This window comes from Remersonia thermophila, chromosome 1, assembly GCF_042764415.1.
Source record: "Remersonia thermophila strain ATCC 22073 chromosome 1, whole genome shotgun sequence".
Classification (NCBI taxonomy): Eukaryota; Fungi; Ascomycota; class Sordariomycetes; order Sordariales; family Chaetomiaceae; genus Remersonia; species Remersonia thermophila.
The window spans coordinates 3,213,755-3,229,341 of NC_092217.1; the positions used below are offsets into that span (position 1 = coordinate 3,213,755).

Genomic DNA, 15,587 nt, shown 5'->3' on the forward strand with positions numbered 1-15,587 from the left:
CGGTCTTGGGGGATCGGGCGCCATGCCGCATGCTTGAATGTCCCATTGAGGTGGTTGTACGGCGGTAGCAGTGGAGCTCCGTCCCTTACCGGACAGGCCAATTGGCCGCCCCAGAGGGTCCCCAGCTCCAGGGTTGAAGGTGTTCCACAGCAGTCAAGGCCCGCCGTCCCCAGGCGCCCCCTCCCCCCCCCCCTGGCCCGGCCCGACCCTGGGCGGGCAGGCCACAAATCGGGCCCACTTCCTTTGGGTCCTCTTCTACTACACAGTATACTGCGTAGTTGAACCTCTTCCCGTGCCGGGTCGTGGGACCGAAAACACATGCGATCCGAGTAAAAAGCCGGCAAACCTTGGAGGGGGCTGCCGGTGCCCTCTGTTTTTTTTCTTCTCTCTCTCTTATTGCTTGTTGTTGTCCCTGAATCCGCGCAAGTGAACCTCGGCCGACGCAATGGCTTCCCTTTCGCGCTCCCTCGCACCGCTGCTCCGGGCTCGCCCCGCGACGGCATCCCCCTCCCTCTGCGCTCAATGCCGCCGCAGCTTCGGTTCAAGCCCGGTCCTCCCGGCGGGCCACAACAAATGGAGCAAGATCCGTCACGACAAGGCGGCCAATGACAAAAAGAAAGCCCAGACCCGGAACCCGCTCCTCAAGAGCCTCACCCTGTACTCCAAGCGTACGCCAACCCCGACCCTGGTCCCTCCCGCTCCGGGCCCGTCGTGAGAAGGAAAGAACAAGAAAAAGAGAGAACAAGCAGCGCTGAAGCTCGACGCAAAATCTCACCCCCAAAGTGTACGGCCCGGACCCCAAGGACAACCCCCAGCTCGCCACCGTCATCGCCGCCTGCAAGAAGGCCAGCGTGCCCAAGGAGAAGATCGAGGCGGCCATCGCGCGAGGGCAGGGCAAGTCGAGCGACGGCGCCACGCTCGAGCAGCTGACGCTGGAGGCCGTCGTGCCGCCGTCGATCGCGCTCATCATCGAGGTCGAAACGGAGAGCAAGGGGCGCGTCCTGCAGGACGTGAACCACTGGATCCGCAAGGTGCACGGGTCGGTCGGCGCATCCAAGTTCTTCTTCACGCGCCGCGGGCGCGTGGTGCTGGACCCGGCCGACACCGGGCTGGGCGTGGACGAAATCATGGACGAGGCCATCGAGGCCGGCGCGGAGGACCTCGAGAACGACGCCGACGGCAACCTAGTCGTCTGGACGCAGCCCACGGATACCATGCGCGTGGCCAAGGCGCTGGCGTCCAAGTTCGGGCTGAAGATTTCGAGCTCCGACATTATGTGGACGGCCAATGAGGACACCAAGGCGACGTTGAATGCCTCCCACGAGCTGAATGTCTTTGCCGAGCTGCTCGAGGGGCTGCGCCAGGACAACGACATCCAGGCAATCTACTCCAACGTCTCAAGGGGCTCCATGAGCGACGAGGAATGGGAGCGGATACAGGCGAACCTCGACAGTTAGAAAGCCATCACGCACGGACCGTTGGAAAGCCGATCTGAGGATAGAACATAGGGACTCCCCATGTAGACATGTATAGTACTTTTACAGTTGTAGACCAAAATGCCCATGCTCTCCCAATCACGCGTCATTTGACACCGGAAGAGCGCTCAGATCCCAGATTCCCATAACGCCGAATTTCCCCAGCCTTTTTCCCCTCCGCTCCTTTTCCTCTCCAATCTACCCTCGCAGCATCTCCTTTCCTTCAACGTACACATTCACGCACCAGGTATCTAACAATCCCTCCGCTCTGTTCCCCTTCCCCTCCCCCACGTTTTGCGATCCCCAACCTCGACCCCTGAAGGCCCTCTCTTCTTCATTCTTGTTGTTGCTGCTGCTGCTGCTGCTCGGCCAGAGCCGCCGCCCTGGCCTCTGCCGCGAGGCGCTGCTCGCGCAGGTACAGTCGGCGGGCGCGCAACCGCTCAAGCTCGGCGTGGATCTCCTCTCGCTCGAGGGGCACGCGGTTTGCGTTTTCCGGTTTCGGCCAAAAGTCGGGCACGGTGAAGCGGCTGTCGAGGTTCGTGCCGAAGTAGTACATGATGCCAATGGGGAACATGACATACATGCCAAACTGAGAGGAGAAGGAGGGGTGTCAGCAGAGGGTCTGGGAGGAGGGGCCAATGGTGGAAAGTTGGGGATTCGGGGGAGACAGAGCTGGGGGGAAAGAAAGTGTACCTTGAACACCTCGAGGTTTAATCCGCCCATCTTGTCTGTCTTGGGAAATGACGCTATTCTGTGCTGTGGACAGAGAGGGGTATTTTGCGACAAGCTTGAACTCAGGAACAGAGCTTGACGTCGGGAAGCAGCAGCTTTGCCTTGCCTGCAAAAGAGGTCGGTAGGTCCCGTCCCCAGATCCATACTATAGGTCGAATGCTCAAAGTGGGGCGCCGAGACGCGCGCCGAGAACCCGCTGGAACGGCGCAGCGCAGCCCCCGGGACGGGAAGGCGATCCTTGTCCCGAGCCGAGCCTGCCGCCAACTCCCGGGAACGGTTTCAATGCCGGGTGTTTTGCCTGGATTTTGTCACTGTAAGCATGATTGACAAGGTCCTTTTTTATTTTTGAGAAAGTATGTATTCTAGGTTCGTCCCTGACGCTGGGAAACATTATCAAAACGCAGAAAGCCACCCATATCCTCAGCCCATCATGTTACCGGCGCTTCACCTTGCCGTTACAGCTTTTCGTTACCCGCCAGATAGCCAACCCACGCCTCCCAACCACTCTAGAAAGTGTATCCCAAACGCCGTCCTCCGCAAAGTCCAAGTCATCAAGGTTCAAATGTCTCCGGTACCGCCACACCTCGCGGAACCTCAACCCCTCCAGCCCTTTGTTCTCCAGGTACGGATCCAGCCAGGTCGCCGAGAGCGGCGCCACCAGGTACGTCCCGTTCTTCTCCTTGAGGTACTCGTTGTTGCGGCGGTCGGCCGGCGTGTCGCACGTCGCCAGCTGCGCCAGCTCCTCGAGCAGCGCTTCGCCCTTCATTCCCATGACGTCGCGCGTGCGCAGCACCTCGTTCTTGCCGTTCAGCAGCCAGATGGGCGGCATGTACGTCTTCCACCACACAGCCTGCGTCGCGTCGGGCTGCTTGCTCATAAACACCTGCGCGGGGATGATGCCGCCCTGGTGGTACACGCCCATCAGCGTCCCGAGGGCCAGGTTGAAGAAAGCCCACGCGGCGGTCCACACCCGCAACACCTTCTCGTTCCGCGGGAGCCGGACGGAGGAGAGGATCAGCGGGACGGTGGGCAGCAGGAAGCGCGCCTCTTGGTGCTGCGACAGGGAGAGCACCACGATGCCCGAGATGGCCGAGTAGAGGCGCAGCGAGCGCTTCGGCCGGAGGAAGAGCAGGAAGGTGGCGGGTCCGAGGAGCTGCGGCAGGTTTACCAGCAGGTGTTGGTACCATGGGTGCAGGCCATGCTTGGCCAGGTTCTCGGGCTGGATGTTGTAGCGCAGGTTGTTGATGGGCGTGAGCACGGGGTTGCGAATCAGATCGGACCACGAGATCGAGTGCGGCGTGTAGAAGGCCGTGTCGGCCGTGATGGCGAGGGCGGTCGTGCAAATCCCGGCCGTCACGATGGCGAGGAAGGAGAGCGGGCTGCGCTTGGTGAGCATGCAAGCTTGGGGAGGGGCAGACGTTTTCGACCCACTTTTTCCAATAGTACGGAAGCAACCGGAGGCCCGGAATCAGCAAGAACGCAGGGAACGTGATGCGGTTGAACACTCCAAACACGGCCACGATGCCGAGGACGGTGGACGCCAGGATCGAGCTACGTTGCGGGCTCTCGAGGATGCGCTCGATCAAGACCAAGCTCCAGGCCACAACCAGCGTCTCGATGGAGTTGGAAAATGTATGGGTTTGGTAGGTCCAGGTCACATACGACGATGCGACCAGGAGGACGGTGAGGCGGCGGTAGCGCTGCGACTGGATGAGCTCGTGGAGGGCCCAGTCCTCGAGCACGAAGCCCACGATGAACATGAGCACCCGCAGGGTCCAGAAGACGGCGATGGGCGGGACCTCGCCGTCATTTCCGTTGCCGATCCACAGCCACCGCAGCAGCAGCATCGGCAACCCGTAGACGGGCCATAGCGGGAACACGCTCCGGATGGGGTGGTCGCTCGTAAACTCCCAGGTGCGTCGAACCGGGTAGCTGAAGATCTCCCCTGTGTGGACCGCCGAGTCAGCAATGGGAACTTGTCGCAGCACGGTTGGAGCGAGAGCGCGCAGGTAAGAAAGGATCGAGCCGTCGCGTTTGTCGCAAAAGGAAAAGAAAAACAAGACAAGACGTTTTTTTTTTTTTTTTTTTTGGATGAATGCACCAGGTCAAGCGCAGGCCTAGCGCAGCAGGGGAGGCTGCAAGATCAGGCGCGCGCAACCGCGCGGCCGCTTGGGCAAGCGAATACAAGATCGGGGCACCTACCGGCGATGACCTCGGGACCTTGGAAGTTCTCGTCGGGGTGCAGGTAGCTCGGCGAGAGGGCGAACCACAGCCGGACGAGCACCAGAAAGAGGTAGGTTCGCCGCCACATCGGGTGGTATCCGTCTTTTTTGTCGTGAAAGTCACCGGCTTGCGCGCAGGTCGGAGTTTCTTCCGTCGTCAAGTCCGAAGCATCCGGTCCGGCGGAGGGCGGCGGATGTGCTCAACGATATCTCGGTAGTGGTCGTCGGCGCCTGGTCCCCTGGACACATCACCAGACGGTTGTAAGTGGAAGGTTGCAGGGGACCTTGGGCAACAGGGCGGCGGTGGTGGCGGCGGCGGCGTCGAGAATATCAAGCTGTCCAGACGGTCGAAGAGAGAGGAGCTGGCGTGTCATGATCGGGTGCGCCGTTTTCGTCTTGCCTTTTATTTCCTTAAAAAGCAAGAATGGGTCGACGAGAAGAGGGAAATGGTGTGTCGCGGGAGCTTGGGGAGCTGGAAGGGGATTTAGGCCGGCGGCAGCCAGTAGAAGACGTGGTTGTTCCATGGATCAAGTCGAGTCTCCCCTGTTTGCGACAGGGGGGCTGGATAGGCGCGACTCTGACAGCTTGCATTTCCCAGGTTGGGCGACGACGGTCTTCAACGCTGGAACGGACCATCCCCACAAAGTTCGACCAAGTCATTTCAAACCATTTGCTCCCCGCCAACGGCGCCTCCAGTCCCGCCGCCCTCATTTGCGCGCAAGCGTGAGCATTGTCCGACAACCCGGATGCGTCGGGTGCTTGCCGCTCCTGAACCAAGCCAGCCTGCTGTAATACTGGCATGCCTAAGCGGGCGTTGTCTTGGCCCAAGAGGGATGTTTCTTGGGCTTTTTTGCCCTTTGCATGCAGGGTTTGGGCCCATGATGCACGATGCGTGCCAGCCCTGGAGGGCAGAGGGGGTTCCTCAACCCAACCCGGAACCGCGCGGGGGACCCCACGCATTTTCGATCTAGGTTCCAGAACCTACCAACTGCCGTTTAGGTGAGGTGGCGTTCCGGGACCACAATGGAACGCTTTCATAACAACAGCCACGACAACGGCGATGACTCGATCGTCTGGGGCAGAATGCTCCGATAGAATGGTGTGGCTTTTTTTCTACCCTCTGACTGCTGTCTTTATGATCTCTGCCTTTACTTTGGTCATCTCTTTTCAAGGCGGAATCCACGGCAACTGTAGGATGCAAGATGTAAGATGCTCTGCCGGTCGATTCATCGCCATCATTTCACAGTTTCCAACCACTTGTTTCGGTAAGAAAGAGGTGGGCATCTGGTTGCTTCCTGAAGCGCAGGTCTTAGATTGTCAACAAAAAAGGGGGAGAAACAAACGTCGCTGGTGTTTGTTGATCAGGAACTCTCTCTCTGTGCGCCTTTCACAACACGTACATCACATTCTGGGCACCATCACATCAACAAATGACATTTTGTCCAACGACATTTTCAAAGCCACCACAGGAACGGTGCGCTTACTCCTGGGAGACAGTACCTAGGTACCTGACCTATACAGAATAATTCATCAATCCATGATCCTATACGTACCTATAGTAGGTATCCCTATGCCTTGCTGTAGATAAGGTACATAGGTAGATTGGAAGCCACTCGAGGTCACCAGGAATCTCGGCCCTGCAGGCAAGGTCAAATCCCATCATTGGGCGCCCTTGCACCACCATCTTGGATCCAATAACCCAAGCCTCCAAAACGAAATCCAGGGCTCGCGAGCCACCTTGCCAAACATGTCGGGCATGAGGTAAAAGCTGAAAAGCAGGAAATTCCTTGGCCCCGCAATGGCCATGTGGGCGAAGTGAATAACTATTATTCCATTCATGGGATGAGGTGACTAGGCCGTGCTTGGACAGCAGAAAGCTCCACCCGGGCAAGGCAGCAACTGGAAGAAGCCGCCACCTGAGCGGTCCGGGGCCTGGAGGCACCAGACTCCGCAACATCGACCAGCGCTTGCATCACTTGGACGTCGGCAAAGACTCATATCATCTGGGCAGCCACACGGACCCTCCCAGTGCACTCCATCTCGGCCGTCATCGTGCTACACCTCATCTTGTAATCCGTTCTAGGCTACCACAGCGACAAGCCACCCAGCACGCTCGAAGGTGCGTTCCCATCCTGGCTCACACGGTGAATAAAGCAACCCCAAATCCACCAGTGCCACCCCGCCTGAAATCCTCCAACAGCAGCCCACCACCACCTCGCAACGACCCTTACCTATCCCGTTGTCTCCCGCTCCGACCCCAGCCAGCTAACTCCAACAGACTCAGCTCTCGTCTTCAACCCTCGACCACTACACATTTCACCTTCGTTCGCATCAACCATCCTCAAATTAAAATGGCGACCGACAAGAGCACCCAGCGCGTTCACCTGCAGAGCAACGAGGGGATGGTGATTGAAGTCGGTAGGTCTCGCCAGAGCGCCATCCTCTCTCTTGTTCGCGCGCGCACACACAGGCACACAGCCGCACGTACGCCCATCGCCGACGGGCTGACTGACTGACCAACTCCCTCGCATACAGACCGCGTGGTCGCCGAGCGCTCCATGCTCATCAAGAACCTGATCGAAGACTTGGGCGACGAGGCCATCGAGAACCAGGCGATCCCCATCCCCAACGTCAACGACCCCGTCCTTCGGAAGGTGGTGGAGTGGTGCGAGCACCACCGCAATGATGCCCAGACGACGGCCGATGACGACAACGACAACCGCAAGAAGACGACCGACATTGACGAGTGGGACCAGAAGTTCATGCAGGTCGACCAGGAGATGCTGTTCGAGATCATTCTTGTTCGTCGTGCCCCGCCTCGATGCTCCATCGCTCCCCAGGATGCTAACCACGCCGCCGCAGGCCGCCAACTACCTCGACATCAAGGCCCTTCTCGACGTCGGCTGCAAGACCGTCGCCAATATGATCAAGGGCAAGTCGCCAGAGGAGATCCGCAAAACCTTCAACATCACCAACGACTTCACCCCAGAGGAGGAGGAGCAGATTCGTCGGGAGAATGAGTGGGCCGAGGATCGTTGATCGGGGGTTCTGGACGGATTCTCAAAATTGCACAAATCAAATACCCGGTTGCTTTTGGGCTTGTCGCATTCTTCCCCTCTCACGGGTATGGGGGAACGCGTTGAACTTTTTTACGGCGCTCATATTTCTCATTTCCCAACACACCCTCATGTCCTCCCTCTCGCCATGTCCTCTCACTTATCCGGCATGATTTGAACCCAGGGGTTGGAGAGAGGGAGGGGGGGCGGTTGGTTCCTGAGTGTTGCTCTGGCCGCGGGATGACGATGTGTCGAGGAATTCATGCTCTGATGTAGACGGCTCGTTCTAATGACGGGACAGAGAAACCATCAGGAGGATCACCAAGAGCGAATCCGGTTTTCTTTGTGTGCTGCTGTAACGTCAAGCCGAGTCACATTCCCGTGGAAACAATCACTCGTTGCTGTCCCATGTAGATCGTAGACCCAAGACTTCTTCTGCCCAAGCTTCTTGTCTCTGCTGACGGTGATGAAACCTCCAGCATCATTGTGCCTTGCTCGGGACGCCATCGGCAGTAGCATCGTCACAAACGGTATCGACAGAGCATCCAATTGACCGCTGGTGTCGAAACCCCACCCCATCTCAAACCACGGGGTGGCCCGGGACAACCTACTCCGTCACCACGGAAACGTGCAGTTCTCTCCGTCAACACGCGGTTTCCTGCTCATCATGTCGTGCTGGACAACTCGTCATGGTCACGGACAAGCAGCGGCAGCGGGGGTTGCCGTTCGCAAGGGCATCAAAATGCTGTCTCTCATTCCCGTTTTTCCCTCGACCCTCTGAGAAATCGCCCACGGCATGACTCCGTTAAGGTAGAACGATTGTCCATTCCCCATATCCTTCCCGTCCAGCCAACGAAGAAAAAGAGACGCCAAACCCGCCGGAAACACTTGATGAGACGTAAACCCACTCCCTTCGCCAACCTCTAACTGCAGCGCTCCATTCCTCCTCTCGCTCGTCTGCCCTTCCCCCCGTCTCGGCTCCTAGCTCGCTCAGAGCCGTCCCTCGGGGAGCAGCACCTTCGTTGTCGTCTCTATCTCTCTTATCCTCGTCGCCATGCGGGTGGGGAGTGGTTGGACTGCGCCTGGCCTAGCTTCAGGATAGGCAGGAATAGAGGTAGGGGGTGGCGGAAGGAGATGCAACGGCAGACAGCCAAGATTCTGCTGGTCGTTGTTGTCGAGAAGAGGGCGGAGGGATCGGTCCAGCGAGGATAGGGTCGAGAAAGAGGGGGGGATAGAGAGAGAGCATTTAGAGGCCGAGGCGGGTCTTGCGCCAGTGCCTCCGCTTGGCGTTGTACCTATTGAGAGAAGAAATAACGTCAATATCTCGTGCTGTGGTTGCGTGGTTGGAGTTGGAGCCATCCGGCAGCGGCGCTCATCGGATCGCTCGCGCGGCCGGGCCGTCGCTTGCTGCCATCGCGCGAGACTCGACCTCCACGTCGCTTTGTCGTCGAAAAAAGGGCATGTCGTACCTAATGGTGTTGCCAGTGCGCAGCCGGATCCATTGGGGAATGGGCCGGTTCTGCTTCTGGGCCTTGGCCAGCTTCTGCTTGGTCTTGAAAGTCTTGTAGCTCTGTTGAGGGAGGAAAAAGTCGTTAGCAATCGCTCTCCAATTCCGAAACTTTCCCCGCCCAGAATCCCAACGCCGGAGGGCCTTGAAAATCGCGACAGGGCGGGATATTTATCGGCAAGAGTGTGGGAGCGTCATCACATACCGGCATGTTGACGGTGTTGTCGAGGTTGTCCGAGTCGGTTGTCGATGGCCGCGATGTTCCTCGAGTGGGTTGGTTTCTGAATATTTGGTGTGGGCTTCAGAAATCGGGGTGCTAGGGCGCGAAAAGAAATTGTGGCTGAGTCACGTGTGGGGACGTGAGAAGGCTGTGGCTGGTGTGGGTGCATGTGGCTTTGTTCGAGGCTGCCGAAGACAGGAAAACCTGGCTGACGGCCCCTGCTCCAACTCGATTAGCGATCCAATACCGCTGCACCTTCGGCGCGCCCGAAGGTCGGATCAGGGCGGCCTTCTTTCAACGAAGACCAAACGCGCAGACACCACGAAACACACGAGGCCGCTCAAACAATCGACGTAGACCCGGTTCCGGCGAAGACTTGAAGCTTGCTTTCTGCCTATCCACCCCCGCTTCTTCGGATCAGACGCCTGGCGAACCTGGTGAGGGTCAGGTGCCACCGTTCGCTTGACTCTAGTGGGCCATCGTCAAGCATCGCCGCGATTCTGCCCCTGACACCTTTCTCCGAGTCCCCAAACCCCGTCGAACCGCGATACCCGGGCCTCCGGCCACGACGACGACAAGATGGGCCAGGCAGTATCATGGATGTCCAACTTGATTTGGGCCAAAAAGGAGATCAGGATCCTTATCCTGGGGCTGGTTCGTCTTCTCTCTCTCTCTCTCTCTCCCGCCCTCTCTCACCGCTCTCCTAACAATAGTTGGGCATTGCTGAACTGGTTGCGCGCCTCAGGACAACGCCGGCAAAACAACTCTTCTGTACAGGCTCAAGGTACGCATTCTCCCCGAATCTCTCTCCGTCCACGGATAGGCAGTGTCTTACCAAGACTGCTACAGATCGGCGAGGTCGTGACGACGATACCCACCATCGGTTTCAACGTCGAATCGGTGACGTACGGCAAGCTCAACTTCAACGTATGGGACCTGGGCGGACAGACTAGCATTCGGCCGTACTGGAGGTGCTACTACGCGAACACGGCGGCCGTCATCTTCGTGGTCGACTCGACCGACATCGAACGGCTGCAGACGGCCGCCGATGAGCTTGCGGCCATGCTGAACGAGGATGAGCTCCGCGATGCCGCTCTGCTCGTGTTCGCCAACAAGCAGGACCAGCCCGGCGCCAAGGGCGCTGCAGACATCTCGCAGGCGCTCCGGCTGGGTGAGCTGAGGGACAGGAACTGGAGCATCATGGCGTGCAGCGCGGTGGAGGGCACGGGCATTAAGGAGGGCATGGACTGGCTATCGGTGAGTTACTGCGGCTCATGGCTTCTCAGCAGCGTTCATCTTCGCCCGGTGATCAATATCTAACGAGGCACAGCAAACCGTGGCGCCGGAATGAAGGAGGGTTCGACGTCTTGGGTCTTAACGACCCGGGCGTGGAGGTTTGTTGTACATGGCAATGAACGCATATACCACACATGTTATGCTGGCCACTCTTTGGGTATGTTGTCAGGCGGTCGGCCACGCGGCGTTTTGGGGCGGAGGACGCCTCGGCTCACGAAGGATATCTCATGCGACGGCGCAGGGTGCATATGCTGGGGAGGGTACAGCGTTTTCTGCTTACGGATACACGATTTACAACCTTTTAATATCAACGATACCCGGCTGTAGACTGTCGGTGTTCCCTTTCAACCTTCAGCTCTGTATTAGACATCGCATTCTCAACGTCTGGGCGAGTGTGGTGTGATGAATCCTGGAGGCGGGTTAGATTTCCCATGAGGGCTCGATGACTCCACGAGAGTCCACGCAGCTTTTCAACCACTTTCACAGCAATGATTGATACTGTGCCGTTCATCTACGTTCTCAATTTTCTTTTCCCAAAGTCCGTTGACATCACGTACGCATTCGTCTCGGACGCTTTGACCCTCGAATCTCAAAACCGGGGTTATGCAACTAGCAGGTCGATTTGATACCCCGCCTAAAATTGCTGCGACCGACGACCAGGAAGTGGGGCTTAGCGCGATGCCGGTGCCCCGCGATTCCAAGGTTCTCTTGTCTGAGTCAACATTTACACATTGAGACGTGCACCCGATTTCCCCCCAAGTTTCCAAGACTCTTACCAGGGGACCTCCGACGGCCAGATACCAGGGCAACATGGCTCCGCCAAGCAGCAATCCGGCCGGGGACATCACCTCCGAGGTCCTCCAGGCTCTGTCCAAGTCCGACCCCATCTCGTCGACCGACGCCTTTCCCGATGTCCCCTTCGAGACCCTGAAGGCGGCCCTCGACCGCCTCGCCTCGCGGTCCATGGTTGCGTACGAGCAGGTTGAGCGTGAGGAGGCCTTTCTGGAGCCCGAGGCGGAGACCATTGTCGCCCATGGCAGCCACGAAGCCCGCGTCTTTGAGGCCGTCCGCCAGGCCCTGGACGGCCTCTCCATCCAGGACCTGGAGTCCAAGATTGGTGACAAGAACGTGACCAAGATTGGCCAGGGCAAGGCCTTCAAGGAGAAGTGGATCAAAAAGGACGGCGCGAAGCTTGTTGCTCTGGTGCGTCCCGCCGTGGCTTCTCCCATCGTCGGCCCGGGGCCGGAAGGCCGAAGAACAGACGGGCGGGCGGGTACTGACGGTTGCGACGGCAGGTCGACACCATCACCGACGTGACGCGGGACCAGCTCAAGGTCATCCAGGAGACGCGGACGCACGACCCCAAGATCATTGCCGACCTCAAGAAGCGCAAGCTCCTGAGGATGCAGAAGGTCATCTCGTTCAGGATAGCCAAGGGGTCCAAGTTCGCCCTGGAGATGGTCAAGGAGGAGACGGATCTGACGGCCGAGATGCTGGCGTCGGGAGCCTGGAAGACGGCCACCTTCAAGCCTTACAACTTCAACGCCCTCGGTGCGGACCAGCGCGCTGGGGCCCTCCACCCGTTGAACAAGGTCCGGCACGAGTTCCGGCAAATCTTCTTCGAGATGGGCTTCACCGAGATGCCTACGAACCAATTCGTCGAGTCGGGATTCTGGGTATGTCGCGTCGGTCTATGCGCAGTATGAACCCTTTGCTGACCCCCGGCTGAGAACTTCGACACGCTCTTCGTGCCGCAACAACACCCTGCGCGCGATCTCCAGGACACCTTCTACGTCTCGGACCCGGTCAAGGCCAGCAGGCCTGCGCCAACGTCCGCGGATGATAAGCAGGACTACGAGGCATACTTTAAGAACGTGCGTGAGGTTCACGAGAGCGGGAAGTACGGCTCGATCGGGTACCGGTATCCCTGGTCGGAGGAGGAATCGCTAAGGTATGTGGGAGACCGTGCTTCTGGCGGAACGAAGCAACCACTGACGGACTTGCGCAAAGGCTCGTCCTCCGGACGCACACGACTGCGATCTCGGCGGCCATGCTGCAGAAGCTGGCCGGCAAGCGCGACAAGGATGGGCGCGTACCGCCGGCGCGGTACTTCTCCATTGACCGGGTGTTCAGGAACGAAACGGTGGATGCGACCCATCTCTGCGAGTTCCACCAAGTCGAGGGCGTCATTGCCGATTACGGCTTGACCCTGGGCGGCCTGATGGAGTTCATGGACACCTTCTTTGGGGCCATGGGCGTGACCGACCTGCGCTTCAAGCCCGCGTACAACCCGTACACCGAGCCGAGCATGGAGATCTTCTCGTACCACAAGGGGCTCAACAAGCTCATCGAAATTGGCAACTCTGGCATCTTCCGGCCCGAAATGCTCGAGGTAAGATTTCCCACCACCCGCCCTCGGCTCGCAGATCGCTCACCCATCCCGTGTCTAGGCCATGGGTCTCCCGAAGGATATGGTTGTGTTCGGTTTCGGGTTGAGCTTGGAGAGGCCGACCATGATCAAATACGGCATCTCCAACATTCGCGAACTTCTCGGCCACCAGGTCGACCTCAACTTTATTCAGAAAAACCCGGCGGTGCGCCTCGATAAAGATTAGACAGGCTTGGGGGACGGGGGACCGGAAAAGATGGGATTCAAGAACGCTGTAGACGGGAGTGACATTTGCGGGTGACGTATGTTCAGATACACGCCAATTCGTGTTGTAGAGCCTCATGATATCTTGTTCCTGCAACCCCCTTTCGTCTTCCCGGTCCCAACCGGAGGAACCCGGAGGAGTCCGAAGGGGGGAGGGGGGAGAGCGCGCGGGGGTGATGACGTTGATGTGACTTGGACAGAATGCCTGCCGCAAACCGAAGGCGTTCGTGTCGAAAGGGTCACAAGGCACGCAAGCCCTTCTAAGTGGTCAATCAGTCACCCCTAGCCTTTGGTGCCTTGGATGCCTTAGTCCGCGGACCACCCGCTCCCCCACACCCTGTCATGCCCGGATTGCTCATACGGCCAGGGTTCTAGCGAATCGCATCCCGGGATGGCTGCAGCCTGCAGCCCTACGGCGTTCTGGGACCTCCATCACCTCTCGCTCCCCATATTCAGAGAGGCGCTCATGGCCTCCCCGAGGATACGTGGTTTCTCCGAAGTGGAGCTTGCGAACGTGTCGGTCGCCATTCGAAGTCAAGATCGTCACGCATGACGATGGGCGCGGCCCTCGCTGCCGAGGCCAGAACACCGATATGGACAAGGCTGCAGCACTCTGGATGATGCCCGGTGCCCAAAGAGCCGCCTGCCACGGCAACGGACGGAGGAGATTCGCCAATCCGCATTGGCTTTTGCCTGAGGACGCGTGACCCGTCCTCGGCGCTGACCGGTTAGGATGTCAGCGCGGCATGAAAATGCCCGCAACGAGGTTTCGCGTTGTTTGTGTACTATAGGTCGGTCGGTCGGTCGGTCGGTCGGGAAATGTAGGCTCGGTGCGGCTCATAGATTATGGTCCGGACCCTGGCCCGTTACGCGTGTGTATGTACACAGTAGGTCGTCCTTGGAGAATATGGCTTGGACGCTTGGGGGCTGGTAGGACTCATATCACCTCGTCGCCCTGCAGCCTCATGCCTTCATTTATGTTGGCTGCCTGGAGAGTCCCCCCCCCCCCCCCCCTTCCTAGTTTTTTTTTTTTTTTTTTTTTTCTTTTCCATTTGTTCACTTCTCACATCAATATCTACACTTGAACACCCGAGGGCCGTCTCACTCACCGTCTGTGATATATTATCTTTCAGGCACACCTTTCCCCCTTTCTGCAACTTGCACCTTTTCGGCAGGTCGGATCATAACCTTAACTGCTTCCCGCTACTTTGGTGGTGGCAGTGCAAACTCGTCACAAGCCAACCAGCTTCGCCCATCGCTTCTTGGATCTCTCTCATTGCCCAGCCCTGGTGCCCGTTGATCCTAGTTGCCCCTGTCTGTCTGCCTATCAGCCAGCCGACTCGATCAGATCGATCGATCTGCGGTGGCACTGCGGGCCGTACGTGATACCAACTCGTTCAGGAACGAACGCCCAATTGTCTGAGGCGGCGAGCGTCGGCTTCGTCGAGGCGATCATCCAGCCGCCGACGCTCGTGTAGCCGGGTGTCTCTAAGCGGGCTCCTACCTAGCCTTCGAGCACGCCTCATTTCCTTCCGTGCCAACCTACCTGCCCAGGCACTCCACCGATGTCGATGGACCGCAACACCCGCACCAACCCTCCGTCGCCGCCTGCGCTCAATCTTGGGCCCGTCAGGGCTCCCTCGAACCCCGATAATGAAACCCCCCGCTCGGCTGGCAGCACTGTACGTCGCCCAGTCCTTTCTTCCGCCCGCCCCCCCCCCCCCCCCCCCCATCGAGCACAACGAGGCTGACCAATGCCATCCATCCTAACAGACCTCCTCCTCCTCCCACTTCCCGGTCTTCTCTTTGCCAGCCAGCTCACCAACCTCTTCTTCCCCACCCACCTCCACGCCCGTGGCCTGGAGCCGCCAGGATTCCAACGCCTCCACGCTCGTCCCGGAGACCACAGCTCTGCCGACGAGGCGGCCCCCCACGGTGCCGCAGCGAAAGATCAACGCCCACAGCTACTGCGGAAGGCACTCGGACGAGTTCCTCCTGAGCGGATGGAAGGAGCTCTGGCGAGAGGTGACGAGCAAGAAAGGAGGAAACAATCGATAGCACGTTTAGGAACATGGGCCGGGCTTCGTGGGTCAGGAGCTTGCGAGCTGCTTGGCCCGATGGGCCTGACCTGAGACATTTTGTCCGGGTGATACATCAGGCCCGGACCGGACTGCCCTGGGATGGGACGGGAGGATTGCAGCGCCGCGGGACGGTGCTGACAGTGACTTGAATCAAGGATGGCGGATGGTGGACATGATACCTTGTTTGGGAGTTCTTCCGGGTTGCTTTGGTCACGTTGACTGGGTTGGATGATTGTGGGAAGACTGCATGGAGAGAAGGATCTGCAATGTTTGGCGCAACATCCTGGGTGTTAGCATCATGAGCTTTTTGAGTATACCGTGCTTGATCTTTGGAAATATGCAGCG

General features: G+C 58.7%; 8 protein-coding genes across 8 annotated transcripts; 5 read left to right on the top strand and 3 right to left on the bottom strand.

Moving 5' to 3' along the window:
- Positions 1-445: 445 nt before the first annotated feature.
- On the top strand, positions 446-1,457 carry VTJ83DRAFT_902 (uncharacterized protein; the record flags this gene model as incomplete). Its single annotated transcript, XM_071014597.1, has 2 exons — positions 446-668; positions 784-1,457. The coding sequence occupies 2 exons, from the start codon at positions 446-448 to the stop codon at positions 1,455-1,457; spliced, it is 897 nt and encodes a 298-aa protein (XP_070870255.1).
- Positions 1,458-1,809: 352 nt separating this feature from the next.
- On the bottom strand, positions 1,810-2,198 carry VTJ83DRAFT_903 (uncharacterized protein; the record flags this gene model as incomplete). Its single annotated transcript, XM_071014598.1, has 2 exons — positions 1,810-2,064; positions 2,169-2,198. 2 exons carry the CDS (start codon positions 2,196-2,198, stop codon positions 1,810-1,812), a joined length of 285 nt encoding a protein of 94 aa, XP_070870256.1.
- Positions 2,199-2,640: 442 nt separating this feature from the next.
- Positions 2,641-4,518, bottom strand: VTJ83DRAFT_904 (uncharacterized protein; the record flags this gene model as incomplete). The annotated part of the gene is made up of 3 exons (XM_071014599.1): positions 2,641-3,586; positions 3,639-4,152; positions 4,410-4,518. The coding sequence occupies 3 exons, from the start codon at positions 4,516-4,518 to the stop codon at positions 2,641-2,643; spliced, it is 1,569 nt and encodes a 522-aa protein (XP_070870257.1).
- A 2,262-nt stretch (positions 4,519-6,780) lies between these two features.
- VTJ83DRAFT_905 (uncharacterized protein) lies at positions 6,781-7,468 on the top strand (the record flags this gene model as incomplete). The annotated part of the gene is made up of 3 exons (XM_071014600.1): positions 6,781-6,847; positions 6,965-7,230; positions 7,292-7,468. The coding sequence occupies 3 exons, from the start codon at positions 6,781-6,783 to the stop codon at positions 7,466-7,468; spliced, it is 510 nt and encodes a 169-aa protein (XP_070870258.1).
- Positions 7,469-8,731: 1,263 nt separating this feature from the next.
- On the bottom strand, positions 8,732-9,203 carry VTJ83DRAFT_906 (60S ribosomal protein eL39; the record flags this gene model as incomplete). The annotated part of the gene is made up of 3 exons (XM_071014601.1): positions 8,732-8,780; positions 8,955-9,055; positions 9,198-9,203. The coding sequence occupies 3 exons, from the start codon at positions 9,201-9,203 to the stop codon at positions 8,732-8,734; spliced, it is 156 nt and encodes a 51-aa protein (XP_070870259.1).
- Positions 9,204-9,791: 588 nt separating this feature from the next.
- Positions 9,792-10,563, top strand: VTJ83DRAFT_907 (uncharacterized protein; the record flags this gene model as incomplete). The annotated part of the gene is made up of 4 exons (XM_071014602.1): positions 9,792-9,866; positions 9,958-9,996; positions 10,062-10,469; positions 10,543-10,563. The coding sequence occupies 4 exons, from the start codon at positions 9,792-9,794 to the stop codon at positions 10,561-10,563; spliced, it is 543 nt and encodes a 180-aa protein (XP_070870260.1).
- A 755-nt stretch (positions 10,564-11,318) lies between these two features.
- VTJ83DRAFT_908 (uncharacterized protein) lies at positions 11,319-13,123 on the top strand (the record flags this gene model as incomplete). Its single annotated transcript, XM_071014603.1, has 5 exons — positions 11,319-11,711; positions 11,804-12,184; positions 12,239-12,459; positions 12,519-12,900; positions 12,959-13,123. 5 exons carry the CDS (start codon positions 11,319-11,321, stop codon positions 13,121-13,123), a joined length of 1,542 nt encoding a protein of 513 aa, XP_070870261.1.
- A 1,603-nt stretch (positions 13,124-14,726) lies between these two features.
- VTJ83DRAFT_909 (uncharacterized protein) lies at positions 14,727-15,219 on the top strand (the record flags this gene model as incomplete). Its single annotated transcript, XM_071014604.1, has 2 exons — positions 14,727-14,843; positions 14,935-15,219. 2 exons carry the CDS (start codon positions 14,727-14,729, stop codon positions 15,217-15,219), a joined length of 402 nt encoding a protein of 133 aa, XP_070870262.1.
- Positions 15,220-15,587: the final 368 nt, after the last annotated feature.